This window comes from Drosophila navojoa, chromosome 5 (genome assembly GCF_054131105.1).
Source record: "Drosophila navojoa isolate 15081-1374.11 chromosome 5, UAZ_NAV_1.0, whole genome shotgun sequence".
Lineage (NCBI taxonomy): Eukaryota > Metazoa > Arthropoda > Insecta > Diptera > Drosophilidae > Drosophila > Drosophila navojoa.
In genome coordinates, this window is record NC_142893.1 from 3,748,540 (window position 1) to 3,766,894 (window position 18,355).

Sequence of the window (18,355 nt, forward strand, 5' to 3'; positions counted from 1 at the left end):
AAATAAACACACGTTATTTTTGAAATTTTAAATTTGTTTCCGTTTATTTTGAGCTTAATTCATACATTTTTAGGCACTATATGTTTATTTTCTTAGCGCTAACTGGTGTGGCAGCTGCAGCCGTACTGGTGCCGGTAGCTGTTGCCTCATCTGTTGCATAAATTTGATGAATATGCCACTGCGTATGACAGCCGATATAGCTGCAGCTCAGTTCCGGCTATCCTTTGTAGACATGTCATTATTGTTGGATGCATTCAGTTAGTGCTAATTGATCCTTTCGATCTGTATTGATCCAAAAACTGGCTATAGGTATTTAAAAGATTATACAATTAAGAACTAGATACATTGCATTATTAGATAAGTACATGCTGAGATACGTTCATACAGTAGGAGAGGAGTATGAATACAATAGAAACATATTTTGAGCAGTGATTGAGTTTGAGTTAAAGATGTCCTACATTCTATAGTATTAAATAATAAAGGAAAGTGAACTTTAAATGCTTAAAGTTATAAACGAAGACAAGAAGGCCACAAACGATGTTGTTCCCAAGAGGCGCATGGTATACATGATATATATGTGCACATATATCAGGTCTATGTATCGATTTGCGCACTCTTCAGAGCTTAAGTCCCTTCAGCTTCGCGGCTGTTGTCTGCAAATCCCATTCCTGCTGCTGCAGTGCCTCGAATGCAGCGGACAGACTGAGATTCGCCTCAGCAAGTATATTCTGCAGCTTAATCAATTTAATGGATTTGTGAACATCCCAATTGATGAACTCCAGGGCGGCCAGGCAGCGTATGGGTGTGCTCTGTGTGGAATATGTATGCATTAGTTGCGAATATTAAATATATGTATATTAATATTGTATTAAACTTACGTCTTTGCCCAGTACTTTGACCATGATGCGTACTTCGTCTGAGTCGACGCCCCGCTCACAGCCACGTGGCTTCTTGTCGGAGAACTCCAGCAAATCCTCACAGCTCACGGAATTCGAGTCGGCCAAACGTGCCGCCGTGGCTGCAAAGTATTCCGCCTCCGTTTGTGGCTTCGATGCAGGCGTCGAGTGGTTGCTCGCCACATCGTTGCCATTGATGGAGTTGCGATTCATTGCCTGGTTGACGGAGGCACGCACCTTTTTAAAGAGCGCATTGCCCGCGAGCTCATTGTCGGCGCTAGCGAAGCGCCGCGTGCTAATGCTCTCCAAAGGCTCCTCAGCTGCTGTCACGGCTGTTGCTGTAGAGGCCGCTGCTGCTGCCGCCGCGGCTACAGCAGCTGCTGCTGAGGCAGCAGTTGGTGCCATCTCTTGCGGCACTGCTGCAGAGTCCAGCGTGGTGGAGCTGTTGCTGGTTGCCAGCGGCTTGTCCAGGTTGCGCAGCTCATCGTCGTTCACATAAAGTCCCGTGACTTGGGCGGGCTCGAAGCCGACGTCCTTGCTCTTGTTGTAGTGCTCCTTCTGTATGGAGAAGTTGTAGAAGCCATCGGTCACGTCCGGCGACTGCAACACCATGCCCTCCTTGCTCATGTCTCCCTCCAATATGGACTCGAACTGCAGCGAGGCGCTGTCCGTCAGCCCAGCTGCGTCGGCAGGCGCCTGTTTCTCTAGCTTCTCGAGATTCTGGTAGGTATGGGCCGCAGATGCTTCGCCTGCTATGGCCGGCATATTCTCGTACTCGCGCGCATCGGGTCCACGACGGACGCTGCTCGAGCGTTGCATTGCAGCCACCACCTCAATGGAGCGAGTCTGCTGCTGGTGCTGCTGTTGGTGCTGAAGCGTCTGCTGCTGCGGCTGCGGCGATGCATCACCAAAGTCGGCCACCTTGCTGAGCGTGCGCTGCACGCCATTCGCTGGGATGATGAGCGGATACTTGCGCACGTGTCGCTTGGCGCTGGTCTTCACCTGCTTCTTGCCCTCGCGCGATGGCAACGGCAATGCATTCGTCTCCTGCGGCTCCGGGAACTTGTAGCTGGGGTGTGTCATATAGCTGGGACTCTCGCAGGGCTCATTGCGATTCTCATCGCTCTGCCGCTCCACGACGTTCGCCTGCTCGGCCCGACGCACTCGCTGCGCCGCACCTCGCGTTGGCAGCGTCATGGGTCGCGGCGGCTGCAAGCGCTGCAAAGGACGTGCGCAGTCTGCAGCCGCGCTCGAAGGCTCCGCGGCAGGGGTAGCTGGCGAAGCAGCAGCCGCTGCCGCTGTACCTGGATAGCTCAGCTGGCTGCCCAGACGACGTGGCAGCGTCTTGGAGTTCATCAGCTCAAACTCATCCGTGTCCATGTGACGCAGCAGCGTGGCAGCCGGACTGGGGCCAATGTCCAGCATGCCCTTGCGCTCGATCAGGCTGTTGTACGCCTCGCGGCCCTCCTCGCCAATCAGCGACTGTGAAGAGTCAAAAGGGGAACAGAGGGGAAAAGAAAAGAAATATGTTTAAAAAATAAATAAAATAAAAACTGATAAGCAAAGAATAAAAAAAGAGCTTAAGACAAATACTAAACGAAACAAATTGAAATACATAATTTATACATAAATATTTAAATAGATCTATGCAGAAATTCTTTTTGTCTTTTGCTTTATTAAATCCCTTTAAATATACACAACTTTTTTTTGATTACCAATTGGTTTTCTGTTTGGTTCTTAGAATGCAAACTTTAAATAATTTTGTTTTTCTCTCTTCATGATTTTTTTCATTTTTTTTTTTTTTAAATATGTATATATAATACTTGGAAAAAGTTTTCTTTTTAGATTTTAGTTTAAGTTTAGGTTTAGGTTTAGGTATTTTTCATTCATTTGGGCTTTGAAACGCTTCGAACGCATGCTTTAGAATATCATTTTTTGGTAGTTTAATATATTTTAGATCTTCTTTTAGATATGAATATATAATATATATATATGAATTTGTAATTATATATGTAAGTATGTATATAAACTTTGTATATAAGTAATTGTTTTTTGTTTTCCTCTTCTGCTTCGTATTTCGGTTATTCTTGATCAATAAATGCACAGAATGCGACAAATCGTTTAATTCGAATACATTATTCAAGTTCGTACTGCTCGCAGTGGAGCTCTAACATAGTATTAAAAAAATTGTTTTGCTTGAAAATCTCTGATTATGCGAAAGTAGCAGATATACCTCTCTTTCTCTCTTGCAGGGTATTCGCGTGTTTCATATATAGTAGGTATGTATGTATGTATATCAATTATAATATAGTATAGTATAGTAAAAATGCAAGCGTAAGGATATGGCACATAATACACATTCGCATATGTACGAGTTTTTTTTGTTTCGTTTTTTTTTTTTTTTATCGGACAATATAAATTTTGTTTTTTTTTTTTATGATAGAAAATTTTATTTTATTATTATTATTATTTATTTATTTATTTTTTTTTTTTTTTGGGAATGTTGTTCTTAATGAAGGATTGTCAACGGTTGAGTTTGCGTCTGTGTGTGTGTGTGTGTGTGTATTTGATGACTGTTGTCGTTGTTGTTGTTGCCGTGTGTTTTTGTTGTTCATTTTTATACCCTGTCATATAGATATGTGAGGTGTTTGCTCAGTGTCCCGTGTACGATGAAATGCTAATACTGATCCTCTCTGATTCTCTCTCATTCAATTCTTCCTAAGTTCTCGTCATTTTTCTCTTCTGCTTGCAACGATTCTGACAACCAAGCTCTGTTTTGTGGATGATAATAAATAATGATATCTGAGATCTGTAGGAAATTGTTTTCGTATTCGATTTCTATATCTATTTGTTGCCAGCGCCTCGTTCAAGCACAGTTTCGTCTGAATGGAGCTGAGTAGCCTTGTTCTGGAAGCCTTCTGTTGAGTGGAGTTGAGTTTTAATGCTAAATTGTATTCGAGTCTTTGTTGTTTTTTTTTTTTTTTTTTGTCAATTTCCAAATTTATAACTGCATATCCTTGCAAGTCTATACCTTAGCGGACTACTAAAATAACACTTTCGGAATCAGTTAACAATCTCTTCTATATCAAATATTTATCAAATGCTTGCAAGGCTATTGCAACTTCGAGCAGTCGAAGCCTTCTCTGATTTGCTAATATTCTTTATTCGTTATCCTTTGTATTAATATATATATTGCAACTAGTTAATATTGCTTTAGTTATTGTTGAGCTGTTTTAGTTGAATTACTTCGGAGTGGGGCGGGAGGGACTTACCCCTGAACTTGACTTGCGTATTGCTTATGCTTTAATCTCAATTCAATTGAAGTGTATCTGAATCTGTAACTGTAAAATGCATCTGCATCTGTGTGTAACTGTAACTGTAACTGTAACTGCAAATTACGTTTATTATTATCATCCGTTCTGAGAGGTCTTCCGTGTTTCCGAATAAGGCACGCTCTCAAATATTCAAATCCAAAATATACATATATATATATATATATATACATATATATCGATATAATATATATATATAGGTTATGTAAACACTAATAAATATTCGCTGTAAATATTTCTACAATTTACTCTTCCGACACAAACCACCAACCCACCCACACGCACACACCTAGCGACACACACCACACTGCAACACACACTTCGGCACACACAGACACACTCAGAGTGTGGGGGCGTGGCGACGCCCTAATCCGACAGCACATGCCCGAATAGTAAATTGAGAACATATTTCAGCATTTTCCTTAGTTATGGAGCCGGGCTTGGCGGAATCCGTGGCGCAACGAATTCCCGCCGGAATTGAAACTCATCGCCGCTCTCCGTGCTGGACGAGGAGCTGCTGTCACTCGAGTCTCGCGCCGTTGTCACCAGCGGCAGCTGCTGAGGCTGTAGTGGCTGCTGCTTGAGCTGGCGCCAATGCATCTCGTGCTGCTGCACCGCCGAGGCATGGATCTTCTCGGGCCAATGGAACTCTGTGGGTCGCTGCGGCTTCACTGGCAGCTGCGTCAGACTCTGCACCTGGCTATCCCGCTGTTGCTTCAGCTCGTCCGGCGAACTTCCCACATAATTGGTGGACGTGGGACTCTTGCCCGTGAGCCGACTAATGTCGAACTCGTGCAGCGTCACCCCGCTCATGGGTCGCGGCTGCACGGCAGATGCAGACGTGGCAGTGCGATAGGTGGCCACGGCAGACGAGGCCGCCGAGGAGGAGCCCGAGCCGGAGCTGAGCTTCTGCGATTGGGTAGCCGACAGCAGCGTATGCTGTGCCATTTGCGTGGTGTAATTGTTGCCCGGTCCGCGTCCTCCAAAGTCGTAGATGCGCTCGTCATAGTGGAACTGCTCGTAGCCAGTGCCCGGTCGATGGAAGCTGCGTCGGTTGCCGCCCAGGTTGTAGTGCGGCGCTGACTTGATGCTGGAGTTGGAGCCATACAGCTGGCGTGGCGATATGATGGTCTCTCGCTCATCCTGGCAGGCGGACTGCACCTGCCGATTCAAGCCCGCCCGACGCCGACGATACAACGAGCTGCTGGAGCTGCCGGCGACGCGTGCGCGTATATCGCACTCGGAGCGCGCCAAGCTTGGCTTCGTTGGCTCCTCGCCGCCGCTGGACGAGCTGCTGGAGTCAAGCGTCATGGGATTGTAGCTGAGGCGGCGCAAGGTGCGCGCGCGTATCGAACGCGGCTTATAGGAGGCCGAGCGTCTGGGCAGTGACACCTGCTGATGTTGCTGTTGCTGCTGCAGATGCTGCTGCTGCTGCTGCTGTGACAGGTGATGCGCGAGCTGCTGCTGCTGATGCAGTGACTCCTGTCTGAACTGCCGATGCTTGGCATCCGACAGCACCGGCGAAATGGACTGGAAGCTCTCGTTAAAGGAAGTGGAACGCTGGCGATGGCTCTTCGCAGCCGCCGCATACACGGAGCTGCTGCTGGCATTCAAGCAAGACTTGACGGGCGAGGCGCTGGCCAGCATCTGCTTGGTGTGGCCATTGCCGAAGCGCTCGTACCCGCTGCTCATGACAATGGGCGGTGCACTGTACAGGGCGTCGCTCTTCATGGGAAAGTAGCTCTCCTGCGGGCTGTAGCTGCTCTTCTGGCTGCTGCGTCGCGACAACGAGATGTTCGTATCCCGCGACGCGAAGCCCGTGTCCGGGGTGCTGCTGCGCTTGTCCTCGATCAGCTTTTGCTGCTCCGGCTGCTGGCTGTGCAGCTGCGCCTGATTGTGCATGTACTGCAGATGCTTGTCCAGATGGCTGGTGGCTGCATTGAAATCAAACATCGTTTGCACCCCGTTGCTGTAGCTGTAGACAGCAGACTTCAGGCTGCCCGTGGCGCTGCTGATCCCATCATCAAGGGAGCCCACCAGCTGCGGCAGCTGATCATTCAAAATGGTGTCGTTGGAGTCGCTCTTGTCCAGCTCCGTGTACGTGTGCATAAAGTCCAGATTGAGCGCCTTCAAAGTATTCTCAATGTCCATAATGTTATCATTGATGCTCTTGGGCTCGCGCTCTCTGGACTCCTCGCTGTTCAGGTCTCGGTTCAGCGGACGGCTGAGTATCTCGCGAGATTTCTCAAAGAGAAAGTCAGAGCTCTCCTTGTCAAAGATGGGTATGCGCAGATCGGAGCTGTTCTTGATCTCACTTAGCGATCGAAAGCGCTGCTTGATGTGTGAGGGGAAAACGAACGAAAGGCAAAGAAAAACGAACAAATTGGACAACCAAAACAAAGCAAAGGGAATGAACGGGGCGCGCCAACGCGAATGATGAAGAAAGAGAGAGCAGAGTGTAGACAAGAAAGAGACCTCCAGATTAGCAAACACAACATAATCACATAATTATCCAGACTAGCTCTACATACACTTAACGCAAGACTCTGCCTTTTATCCTTTATGCTATTGAAGCTCACCTGAATATCGGGTATGCTCTGCAGCTCCTCCGTGAAGTTCTTCTTCTTGGAGAACGGCGAGGCATTTCCATGCGTGGGAGTAAGTGCAGAGCTGCCTGCAGCACCACCCAAAGCCCCACCTGACTTGTCCCCGCCGCTGCCACTGCCGCTGCTCAAATGCGGAAAGCGAAAACTAAATTTGCGCTTCGGACTGTGCGTGGCTGGCGTATGATCAGAGACCAAATCAATCATGGATCTGCGCAGGAGAGAAACAAGAGATGAGTCCATCTGTTCAATAAATATAAGTTAGGTATATCGAACCTGGCACTAATCTCGTTGGCCATTTCGATGGCATGGTTCAGTATCTTCTCATCCTTGACCGAAATGGGCTTTACCGTGCCCGTCGATGCCTTCTTCTTGGACAACGTGGGCAGCAATCCATGACCATGCTTATTGCCATTGCTGTCGCCACTTTTGTGGTTAAACTTTGCAGTCATCTCAGCGAACTCGTTCTTTGTGTTCACATGATCAAAGTCGGGCGACTTTGGCTGGCTGCCAGAGGCGCCGCTAATTGAACCAAACATCGAGTTGATCTCATCCAACAGCGAGGGACCAAAGTCCAGCTTGTCGCCAGCGATCTCATCGTCGGATATTTCGTGATATTCGTGTGGATCGTCCGTCGTATTGCGTGAACTGGCCCGCCAATTGGGCTCCGAGTGGATGCTCTTGCCATCCGCCCCGTAATTATTGTTTTGCAGCGCATAAGCAAGCTGCTCCTCATCCAAAGTGTGGGAGGCAAAGGGATTTGTGGAGCCAGCAAAGTCAAATGAGCTATGCCCATTGCTAGGTATCAGTTTGGGCGTGTGCTCCGTGGAGGGAATAAACGTGGGATTCATGGAGGTGCCGGCGCCCTCTGGGAAATATCCGCTCGCCGTTTGCAGCGAGTCGGGGCTGGTGGGCGTCGGAGGCAGTAGCAGTGGAGTCTGTTCAATGTCCTCCGACGGTTTGTAGGGCGTCACAATCTGTTTGGGCACGTGATTGCACTGTAGATAAAAGCAGAAACAAGTGAGCATATATAACCAATGGGATCACAATTAAATTGGGCTTACATTTTGAGAGCTGCCGAGGAAGGCAATGTCACCAAAAGTGGCGCCATCAATGCCAACATGCCCGGTATGCTTAAAATCATTCTGCGGTTTCGAAATCATTTCCGTACGCAATTTGCGCTTGCTAATGCGATGGTCGCCGACACGACTAAAGGAATCGCGATTGGAAGAGCAGGGCAAGCCCTCCAAAAAGGCGACAGTATTCGAGGGATTAAAGAAACCTGTCTTTCCGGTGCTCAAAACGCCTTTCCAGAAGGGCATGCCAGTGTTGCGATCGAGCACAGTTATGATATCGCCCTGGCGATACAACAAATGATCCTTCTTCGGCTCCACACAGTTGACAACGGCCTTCAGCTGTTCAGGCTTCATGTCAGGCAGTTGCTCGTAAATTTCGCTAAACTTTGGCCGCTTGAGGGCATCGTCCTGCCAGCACTTCATCATCAAAGTGTAATACTCGCGTGGACAGCAGTCAGGCTGCTCGAGGCGCTGAAAATTGGGCGAATCTATAGCTTCCAGTATCTGTAAACCAGTCAGTGCCGCCCATGGCTGGAAGCCATATGAGAACATCTCCCACAGGCAAACGCCATAGGCCCAAACATCGGAGGCGTTGGTGAAGCGCAAGTAATTGATGCATTCTGGTGCACACCAGGCAATCGGCAGCTTTAGATTCACATTGAAGTTTGTCTTGTAGTAGTCCTTGCCCACGCCCAGGGCCCGCGATAGCCCAAAGTCCGAGATCTTCACCTTGTCCTTGCTAAAGACCAATATATTCCGTGCAGCCAAATCTCTATGTATCAGTCGCTTTTGCTCCAGATAGCGCATACCATTACAGATCTGCAGCGCAAACTCACATAGCGTGGGTATTGTGAGAAAGCTGACGCGCAAGCCGGAATCCTTAAGGCACTCGAGTAAGGAACGTAGATGGGCCAGTTCAGTGACGAGCATCAGGGAATCCGTGTCCAGCACCACTCCATACAAGCGCACAATGTTCTCGTGCTCAATTGAATGCATTATGGCTGCCTCCTTGAGAAACTCCATGGGATTCGATTGCATGCGCTCGCGGCACAAGCACTTGATGGCCACTTGAATCTGTGCAGCAATCAGCAGTCAAAATTAATTACTCAATTCAGCCGGAAGCCCTTGAGAGGGAGGGGGTTCAGATATCGTACTCACCCGCTCGCTGCCATTCGTCCAAACGCCCTGCTGCACAATGCCAAACTCCCCAATGCCCAGCTGCTTATTAACGCTAATCGAATCAGCCGGTATGATGTGCTTATTGTTGGGTGCCTTGCTGCCCGGCGAGCTGCTACCGCCATTGCGGGTCGCTGTGTTGGTCGTCCCTGCAGCGGCGCTGCTCTCATTTGTTGCCTGCCCACCAGCCCCAGCCCCATCTTCGCGCTTCACAATTGTGGCGGGCGCTTGTAGCAGGCGCTTGATTTTGCTGAGGTAGCTGTGGGGGAAATGCTTTTCATAGAACTTGCGCAGTCTTCGTATTTCCGGCCTCGACAGGCCAATGAAACGTAAATCCTCATCTGCTGCATATTTAAATTGGGCTGCATTTGTTATTTTTAGTTCGTTTCTGTGTGCACAAAAGAGAAACAAATAAATGCACCAAGCGGCATTTTTAATGAGTCACGTGTTCGTCAAAGCTCAGCTTAATATGCAGATCACACAAATGCTCTTTACATCTGTTGTTGCTTCTCGCATCGGTGTCAAAATACCCATATCGATACATTAACTGTGCGCATTGGTATTAAATTATGGTAATAAAGGTATTAAAAAATACTAATAACTCTACTGCACTTAATGACTCTCTTAGCTGGCATGGGGGAAATTTAAAGTTTGCTCGCATTTGCTTGTGATCAGCATACCTTGCTGGAGCATAGAGTATCTATTTGGGTCACACAACTCACTTGATGGCATTGTAGTATTGCTGCAGTTCGGACTCGGTGAGGAATTCATATAAATCAATTTGTGGGCACTCTGGAGAATATAAAAATAAATACGTTTTTATAAATGCATATTTAACTTAAGTATGCATGCGATGTAGCCGATAAACCAAGAACAGCTGCACTCCATAATATTGACTCTGTCTGTTTCTGCTTCTATGCATGTGTGCGCGTTATATAGAGTGGTGCGTGTGCATGTGGGTGGTATGGATTTCTTTTACACCCACTAGCAAAGACGCCAACACATTTGTTTGACTTTCATGGCAGCGGCGCCCTCATGTGGCAGCCTTAAAATATTTGTATTCTTTCATTTCAATATCTTGATGTTTCAGTCCCACCTCATATACACACACACATACAATATACATATATACATAAGCACTGACACAAAATTCTGATTGCCGTTGTTGTCGCTGGCCTCAACCCGCAGCATTTGTCTCTTTTTTTTCTGTCGTGTTTTTGTTTGCTTTTGTAAAGGAAACAACGCGCAACACATGTATATACACACATTTGTACATATGTACATCTGTTTGTGTTTTGTGTGTACACAGATTGACTGATAATGTCGGTTAAAAACTTCTGGATTTGCAACTTGAGTCATCAGTGCGACCGAATGCCGAATGAACGTTGAACATTCATTGAGATAATAAATTCCATGGAAACTGTCCACATCCGCTGGACTGTTATTGCTAATGAATTTTCTGTGAAGATGACGCATTTATATGTCGCAAATGTTGCTTTTAAGGGCGGCCATTTACTTCTTCTACAATTAAACCGACAAGCTATCCCGCAGGATTTCCAGTTGTCCTTGAATTTGCAAAATAAATCGATCGGTCAATACACACGCGTACACATACAATTACACCGCACTCACATACATACGGAAGCACGGAAGCTACAACTACGTAGCAGACACAGTTTTTTCCTGCATTGAAAACACTTGCAATTTCGTTAAATACAGTCACTTTTTACTATCCAGTTATCTCTTCAGGGATCGTTTACACTATCAGCAAAGTTTTTAATAAACATTTGCACTTTTTAACTCATTCTTACCCATTTTATTTTTGCGTGTGCATTGTTTGGGAGTACTGCATCTTCAACAGTGTGAACTAAGAGTGTTAGCAGAAAATGGCTCTTCGCAATTATGGAAAAATACTAACTTGTTCAATCGAAGTTTATGGTCACACTTTTCCGCTAAGATACAGTGCCATTATGAGTTTAACATGTAAACAAATACTTAACAGTTTTGTGAAAAACAGCTGTGCGTTCGCATTCAAATGAAAATTACAAATAGCCCCTAGCTTACATTATGCAAACCATTTTGATAAATCTTGCAAATAAAAAACGGCTGCTTTTTACATTGGAAGTATACTGAATTCATTTACATTATATATTTGCTTGATTCCTTCACGGCTTGCAATACAAATAAAACAGTGAGAAGATTAAAAATGTGCATTCTATAAGATCCTTTAGCTAACTGCTTTAAAACTTGCATCGAACATTTCTTAGAACAAACGGAAGCTGCCCGGGAAGTAGCTGACAGCCAAGCGATCGATGAGGGGCTTTGTATGCTCGTAGCCCATCGCGCAATTGATTGCAGCCATCTCCTCGTAAAGTTCACGTGCGCGTTTGTCCTCAACCATCTTTGCCACGTATTTGTACATGCGTCCATAGTGATTGTGCGCAAAAGCATGCCAAATGGAGAATTGGATTGCCTTATTATCGTTGGCGTCGATAAACTTAATAATGTCGGTGTAGACGTCATTCAACTCAGCCAAATGATCCTTCAAATTATCATCGAGCACATAAACCTTGGCGAGGGCGATACCCTTCTTGACCAATGCTTCAATAAGATTATTCTTCTGCTTATCCATGTTTCTACAATAACATATGGTATATTAATTGTAAGCTTGGGATTTTCTTTCATTGACTTACGTCTTGATCTTAGCTGCATCTGAGCGGGTATCGTTCTTAATACCATAGTAAGAAAGCAGGGCATCAGCATCAGTTTCCTTGATTACAATATCAGCCAGCTTGACAATGCGCTCCAAGGCCGACCGCTGCTTCTGCAAATCCTCCTTTGGCTTGTCCGCATTGGCATTATCGCCCTCTTTGCTTCTGTTCTGTTGGGCAGCGACAAATGCGAACGGCAATAGGCTCTTCAATTCGCTCGATTCGATGTTTTGAATCAACTGCAGATGGGCCGGCAAGTGCTTGGGATGTGCGGCGATAACTTCGTTATAAATCTTCTCAGCCTTTTCTAGATCTAAAGAAACCATTGTATAATGCCAAAATGATCTTAATAAAGTAACACTCAAACCTACCACACTTGGCAATGTGCGAGCATTGGAAATCTCGCAGACTCTCTGCATAATCGTCGGCGCCAGCTTTGCCCTTTTGTGGCGAGCTGGGCGTGCCACTGCAACCATTGGCGGGACCCTCAGTTTGGCTTGTGACTCCATCGCCGCCAGCTGAATTTGCAGCGCTTGTTTCGCCTTGGATGGTGGAAGCTGGCTTCGGCTTGACTCCATTAGTAGAAGCAGCTGCTGCTGCTGGATTGGCATTGTTGGCAGCAGCTCCATTGGCGGCGCCATTTGAGGAAGATTTCTTCTCAGCCGGATTGAGTATGTATGTGAACGAATGGAGGTCGACGCGACGGCCGCCCTCGTCCTTTGGGAGGATTAGATTGCCACTCAACCAGGCGCACGGCGACGGTAAATTGGCCTTATTCAGCTTCTCCTGACTGATGGGCGCAATGTATATGACTTTACTGGTGTCTCTCACCTTGGTGGACGATATTTTACGGCCACCGACAATGCCCTGGTTGTAGCTATCGTAAAAGTCTAGAGAGATCATATTGGCCAACTTGTACACCGCAATGAGGTTGGCCTCTGAAATTTTCTCCAGCAGCTCACGCTTCTCGTGGCGCACCTGCAGTCTCACAGTATACTCTCCCTTTTCCAGCTTTGTGAAAAACGTGTGGGAGTGTGCGTCGCCGGTGGCCAACAGGGTTTTGTTAACATCGAACAGCATCCACATCTGCGACTCAAATTCCGCTTCGTAAAGCAAATCGTTAAACAGCGGTGCATACAACGCCACCTCCGCTGCCTTGTTTACGTTCAGATTATAGACGAGCATATTCTGATAGATCTGCCTGCCCTCTGGGATGACATCACGTATGGCACTCAATGGCGAGATTTTTGCCTCGCTTGGTTTGAGCACGACCGCAGCAGTCTTCAGCTGCAGCGATGGTTGAACCTCCTCGGACACCAGCGCTCCCAGTTCCAGCTTGTGTATGCCACGACCAGCGTGCATGACATCTGAGAGAAGAATGGTTAACAAATTGAGATACTATTGTTCAATATGGTACTGTGGCTATATTTACATGCATTTTGATTGAGTGCAGTCACGCCGTGAAACTCGAGACTGTATTTCAAATGACTCTGGCCATGATTGGACCAGTACTTGGCAATGCACAGCTCCAGTATTTTGTTGGCCTGCAAGATTGGTTTTTAGATAATCTACTATTTAGGAATTTTGCTCCATTTTCTTCTCACCTTCACACGGAAGGTAGCCGTGGCTTCAGATTCCGAGCTGACGCCAATAATTTTCATTGTTTCCAGCTTGCGACAAGATTGATTTGGTAACAATTGATTAGTGTGTAGGAAGAACTTTCCAACATCGTTGCCGCGGTTGGGATCAGTTAGGCGCATGCGCAGCACTTAAGAAACGAGAGAAAGATTTATAATTGATTTTAGAAATTATATTGAACATAAACTCACCTGCCCAGGTAGACTTGTCTGGTACTTGAATAAAGTCCCTTTGAATTGTATTTGGTTGAAACTCAACGCTTTTATCAGCCCTATTTGAAAACGGTTCAAAGATGGGAGTACTTTGTGTATCCTCCAATACATGAGGCTGCACCACTGTAACGGGTATCTCAAACAATGGACCCTTCTGCACATTGGCGGTATCATAGGCACGAACGCTGCAGTTGTTAAAATAGTTTTAAGTTAATACACAAAAGTATACTTGATATTTAGCCGCAGGTACTCACACAGCACTGTGCACACCTGGCTGCAGGCCAGTCGGATCAATTCGAACAACAATCGAGCGAACTCCATAGCTAAGGTCCAGGAAGGCGCCACACTGCACCCAAGATTGCGAGGGCACAAGACTGAGGCGCACATTGAAATTGAATTTCTCCTTGGGATCTAAAACGATAGTAAACTTAATGAGTAAGTGCTTAAGATGAGAGCCCTTATGCTCCACTCACCCACTTCCTTGTCATTGAAAAAGACGGGCTCAATGTTGACATTGAAGTCAATGAACTTGCGCTGCACGCCATCGCGGAGATGAATGCCCTTTGCGTTGTTGTTGCCCACGCGCACTGAGAAGCTGCAACAAGAGGAAAAACAAAAGATGAAGCAACTATTGTCATCCATACCCAAGGCATACACTATTTACCGCAACATGTTGTCCTTGGATTGACGATGCTCAACCAAATGCTCAAATGCCTTCTCCACATTGAGTAGACCGTGGCCTTGGGCGTAGGGATCCACATAGCTCAGCTTGTTGGCCGTGACGCTTATAGCCCGCTTAATACTGTACGGCGAGTACTCAATCTGCTGTTGCTTTAGCCCGGAAATAAGTAAGGCCACTGCACCGGCCACATGAGGCGCTGCCATGCTAGTGCCGTTCATCAGCTGCGACTTGGTCATGGTGAACTGTGGCACGGATGTGATGGCGCCCCCTGGTGCGCACACCGTGACGCCCTGACCGCCATCGATGCAGGGGTCGCGTGATGTCCAGGTGTAAACATTACCAGGCAACTTCTCACGCATCGCATACTCGGCTTCCATCATCTGTGGCGAGACGTAGGCGCCCACACCAATCAGGCTCGGCTGACTGATGTCAGGAGGAGTACCAACTGTGCAGAGAGCCGGTCCATGATTGCCCGCCGAGGCTACCCAGACAACACCGTACTTATTGACCACCTCGTTCATCAGATCACCAATGCGACTGCAAATAAGTGGAAAGTAGCAATTAAAAGACGACAAATATATAGGCAACCTATTCAAAAACATGAATTGTGTTATTCAATCATTGAACTGTATCAAGAAAGAGATTAACTAAGTGTGAACACTAACGCGCATTGGCGGATGTATATGGTGTGGGATAGAATAGGAGTTGGGCATGAGAATATGATTCGATTTACCTCGGCAACTTGATCTTGATTCTTCTACGCTTTTTCTCAAGTTCATCAATTTCGCTATAAATGACAATGTTCATGCTCTATCTGCTACATGGTAGCCATTGCTTACCCGGAGTTAGACCAGTTCGAGTGCTCGCCATAGCTCATATTAATCACATCGATACGACGACCCTCGCGACAGAGCTCCATCACCTTCATTATGCCGCGGACCAGCGCTGTTCCGGTTTCCATTGAACCCAAGCGACCGTCGCCAATAGTTAACGACACAATTTTAGCGTTGGGCGCAACTCCATCAATGTCTCTCGAGTTGTGGTTGCCACTAGCAATAGACGCAACGTGAGTGCCATGAGGAGCTATAATTGATTAATTGACAAAGCAGGAACTTTAGTTAATTGACTATTTGTTAATGAAGTGCTTCTGCTTACAGCACATGCCCACAACTTCCAGCACATTGCCGTCGTCGTGTACGTTGACAGAAATCGAGAGGAAATCATCCACATTTTTCGTCTCATGCGTCTTGGAATATTCGTTAATTTGCAATGCTTTTGCCAGATCGCCCTCCTCTGTGGTATCAATGATGGTCAGCCAGCCATTTTCAGTTGGCATAAGAACGCAGTCGTAGAAGACCTTAACGTCATTGTAAAGTTTCTCATAAGAGTTGAGCATTTCCAATTCATTGTCTAGGTTCTCCTTGACTATCTTCTTGTCCCAAGGCAGCTTGGACGCTTCTCCTGCAAGACAGATCATTAGTTTGATTGCATGAAAGTTATAATTAGTTTTGGCTCACCAGGATTTTGAGATTCAAATTCAACAATCTTGCGGGTGGCATTTGCCGTGGCAGTTTTGTGTGGCTTGTCCCAGTTCTTGAGCTTAGCCTGGGCGATAATATTGTCGCGCACTTTGGAAGGCACCAAATCGCTGAAGCTCTTCAAGCCCACGCGCACTGCGCGCTCCTTGTCTGTGTTGAGAGCAAGGAGTTGGGGAGTAAACTTTAGTGAACGACCAGACAAGCCTTTTACAATGCCATTCTCATTCGGTATCAACTTCTTGCTCATATCGACATCGCCGCAACCCGAGCAATCAAAGCGCTCAATTACTTTCACCGTCGTGCCATCGCACAGAGCCTATTAAATAATTAATTGAAATAACTGGAAATGTCATATGATGCTCTTGACAGTTACTTACTTCAAGACCCGTTGCACGGGGATCTACACCAGAATCGAAAATGGCGATTGTCACATCGCGGCCATCGTATTCTGGGTACTTCTGCAAAAAGTTCAACACGCCCGTCTCCGCCTTCGGCACCTAACATCACAATAATGACAATTTCGAATATACATATGTAGTCTTGATGAAATATATTCTTACCAATGCTGCCGTAGGAAACGATGACTCGACAATGCCGCTTAGGTCACTAGCCATGTTCTCAAGTAAATTATTTTCGTTCTTGCCGTTTTTTAACACAGCTAGCACAGTGTTTTGATTGATTTGATCGATGCGTTTACCAAATATAATATTCGTGTCTTCGCGCTGTTGATACGATGAATGCTGTCTGCGTTCTTGCCTTGTCAAACCTTTAATAGAATGATTTTGCGGTAATTCGCTTTCTTCTCTGCATACGTGTGTATATATTTAAGTGGATTGTGGCGTTGCCACACTGGCACAGTTCAGCTGCTTAGAACCGTTTTCTTTATTAAGCTTGTTTATTTAATCAGCGAATAGTTTTAGTTTTAGAAGCGAAAAAATTTGTCTTTATTAGCTTGACAACGTCTTATAATATTTACAAGCGAGTCGCATTCTGATTATAATGTCATATAAAATTTATTTTGATTATTCGTTGGGCCTATCGATACATCGATAGGTGTTCAAACATAACAGCTGTCTGTTTGTCTGACACTTGGCCGTGTTTTTTTTTAATAGCAAAATAACACAATAAATTTGGTGTCAGAGTCAAAATGTGGTTCGAAATCTTACCATCCGCCGCAATCATTACCGTGGCACTCTCCGTGCCCATATACGCGATGTACGGTTTGCAGAAGCTCACACTGGGCAACGTAAGTGTTTGTTGAAATAACACAAAGTTCTTATATAATACTCTTCGTTGACTATGTACTAAACGTAATTTATAAAACATGATTTAGAGACGCGTTTTTAAAGCATTCAAATGCATTGAAGTTGTAACTGAAGGACACACACTCACACACATATGTATACTTCCAATTATGTTTATTTATTTTATTGATTGCAGGCCTATCGCCGCAATATGGACGAACGCTTCGACCGTGTTATGTATCAGCGTGATTTCCGACTGACCAACAATCCCTACATAATGAATGTAAGTGATATCTCTAATATTAGTTTCGTATGCATGCCAAGTATCATCAGTCTACCTGATCATTTCTATTCAGTTTTCCTAACCGAGTTTGATTTGTGATTGTAACATGTAAACATAACCATATAATACTATAATTATATTTATTACACATATGTATGTATTTAAAAAAACAAAATTAATTATGATTTCCCATTATTAGTTCACATTCACCTCTAGCACTTAAGTAGCAAAAATTGTCTGACAATAATTTAGTTATAATTTTTTCTGGCTTTTTCATCTTTCACTTTCAATAATCATACTTTTGCCTTCTCAATATAACAATTAATATCTGTCATATAACATCATTCGTTTCTGAGTCATATTTACTACAGAATCCTTTTCATTTAATCCCTATGTTGCACTTATCATTATTACTCACGTTTTCCTGTTTCATTCCTTATGTTATTTATAAATATACAATGAATGGCGATCACAGCCAAAGCTTCTGCATGTAGCCCTTCTGCTTCAATATTATGAAAATTCGAGAATATGTTTCATTCTCTTACAGGGTCTTAATGCTATACCAGATGAGGATAAGAACTAAACGTAAACCTAGTTGAAATTCTGTTAAGCTTAAGTGCAAAAAGTGAATAAAATTATAATTCGAAACTGAATTAAAATTGGACTTAAAATTTAAAATATATGTATATTTAAGTAGTATTTTTGTAGTTCTTATTAGAGTTTATGATCGGTGCTTAATCAAATTCATTTGCAGGGTCTGAAGGAGATTCAAGAAGAAGATGAGTACGAAAAAGAGAAGAAAGAGAGGGAAAAGAAAAAAGAGCAGGATAGCAAAGAGAAGAAGAAACAACAAGAGTAATTGAATTTAGTTATTGTTTATTTGAAATAATGATTTATGTAGCTGAGCTTTGTAAACAACTGGAATAAACTGAACGGGAGAAGCAACCCTGTGTGCTTGTTGTTG

The 18,355-nt window shown here is 45.1% G+C and overlaps 3 protein-coding genes across 5 annotated transcripts; 1 reads left to right on the forward strand and 2 right to left on the reverse strand.

Moving 5' to 3' along the window:
- Positions 1-13: 13 nt before the first annotated feature.
- Positions 14-10,989, reverse strand: Ack-like (activated Cdc42 kinase-like). Of its 2 annotated transcripts, XM_018104316.3 has the most exons (8): positions 10,895-10,988; positions 9,806-9,875; positions 9,066-9,471; positions 7,896-8,981; positions 7,108-7,829; positions 6,808-7,042; positions 879-2,378; positions 14-809 (listed from the first exon to the last, which is right to left on the reverse strand). In XM_018104316.3, exons 1-8 carry the CDS (start codon positions 10,896-10,898, stop codon positions 618-620), a joined length of 4,215 nt encoding a protein of 1,404 aa, XP_017959805.1. In that variant the 5' UTR covers positions 10,899-10,988; the 3' UTR covers positions 14-617. The 2 variants fall into 2 exon arrangements, with proteins under 2 accessions (XP_017959805.1, XP_017959804.1); XM_018104315.3 differs by lacking the exons at positions 14-809; positions 879-2,378 and adding an exon at positions 2,552-6,559 and having other exon boundaries at positions 10,895-10,989.
- Positions 10,990-11,193: 204 nt separating this feature from the next.
- Positions 11,194-16,705, reverse strand: TppII (Tripeptidyl-peptidase II). Its single transcript, XM_018104318.3, has 14 exons — positions 16,425-16,705; positions 16,242-16,361; positions 15,844-16,180; positions 15,482-15,787; positions 15,166-15,409; positions 14,309-14,863; positions 14,118-14,239; positions 13,899-14,055; positions 13,624-13,829; positions 13,399-13,562; positions 13,227-13,338; positions 12,166-13,161; positions 11,777-12,107; positions 11,194-11,719 (listed from the first exon to the last, which is right to left on the reverse strand). The coding sequence occupies exons 1-14, from the start codon at positions 16,476-16,478 to the stop codon at positions 11,347-11,349; spliced, it is 4,077 nt and encodes a 1,358-aa protein (XP_017959807.3). The 5' UTR covers positions 16,479-16,705; the 3' UTR covers positions 11,194-11,346.
- A 180-nt stretch (positions 16,706-16,885) lies between these two features.
- ND-MWFE (NADH dehydrogenase (ubiquinone) MWFE subunit) lies at positions 16,886-18,336 on the forward strand. Of its 2 annotated transcripts, none has more exons than XM_089261903.1 (3): positions 16,886-17,110; positions 17,305-17,391; positions 18,146-18,336. In XM_089261903.1, the coding sequence occupies exons 1-3, from the start codon at positions 17,012-17,014 to the stop codon at positions 18,248-18,250; spliced, it is 291 nt and encodes a 96-aa protein (XP_089118029.1). In that variant the 5' UTR covers positions 16,886-17,011; the 3' UTR covers positions 18,251-18,336. The 2 variants fall into 2 exon arrangements, with proteins under 2 accessions (XP_089118029.1, XP_089118030.1); XM_089261904.1 differs by lacking the exon at positions 18,146-18,336 and adding an exon at positions 17,939-18,073 and having other exon boundaries at positions 16,890-17,110.
- Positions 18,337-18,355: the final 19 nt, after the last annotated feature.

Coding starts and splice junctions, on each gene's coding strand:
- Ack-like (XM_018104315.3), bottom strand. Junction 9,472..9,805: donor CAATACTACAATGCCATCAA/GTGAGTTGTGTG, acceptor TTGTGCACACAG/AAACGAACTAAAAATAACAA. Junction 7,043..7,107: donor GCCAACGAGATTAGTGCCAG/GTTCGATATACC, acceptor TCTCCTGCGCAG/ATCCATGATTGATTTGGTCT.
- TppII (XM_018104318.3), bottom strand. CDS start 16,478: ATGGCTAGTGACCTAAGCGGCATTGTCGAGTCATCGTTTCCTACGGCA. Junction 16,181..16,241: donor CCCGTGCAACGGGTCTTGAA/GTAAGTAACTGT, acceptor ATTATTTAATAG/GCTCTGTGCGATGGCACGAC. Junction 15,410..15,481: donor GGAAGTTGTGGGCATGTGCT/GTAAGCAGAAGC, acceptor AATCAATTATAG/CTCCTCATGGCACTCACGTT.
- ND-MWFE (XM_089261903.1), top strand. CDS start 17,012: ATGTGGTTCGAAATCTTACCATCCGCCGCAATCATTACCGTGGCACTC. Junction 17,111..17,304: donor AGAAGCTCACACTGGGCAAC/GTAAGTGTTTGT, acceptor TATTGATTGCAG/GCCTATCGCCGCAATATGGA. Junction 17,392..18,145: donor ACAATCCCTACATAATGAAT/GTAAGTGATATC, acceptor ATTCATTTGCAG/GGTCTGAAGGAGATTCAAGA.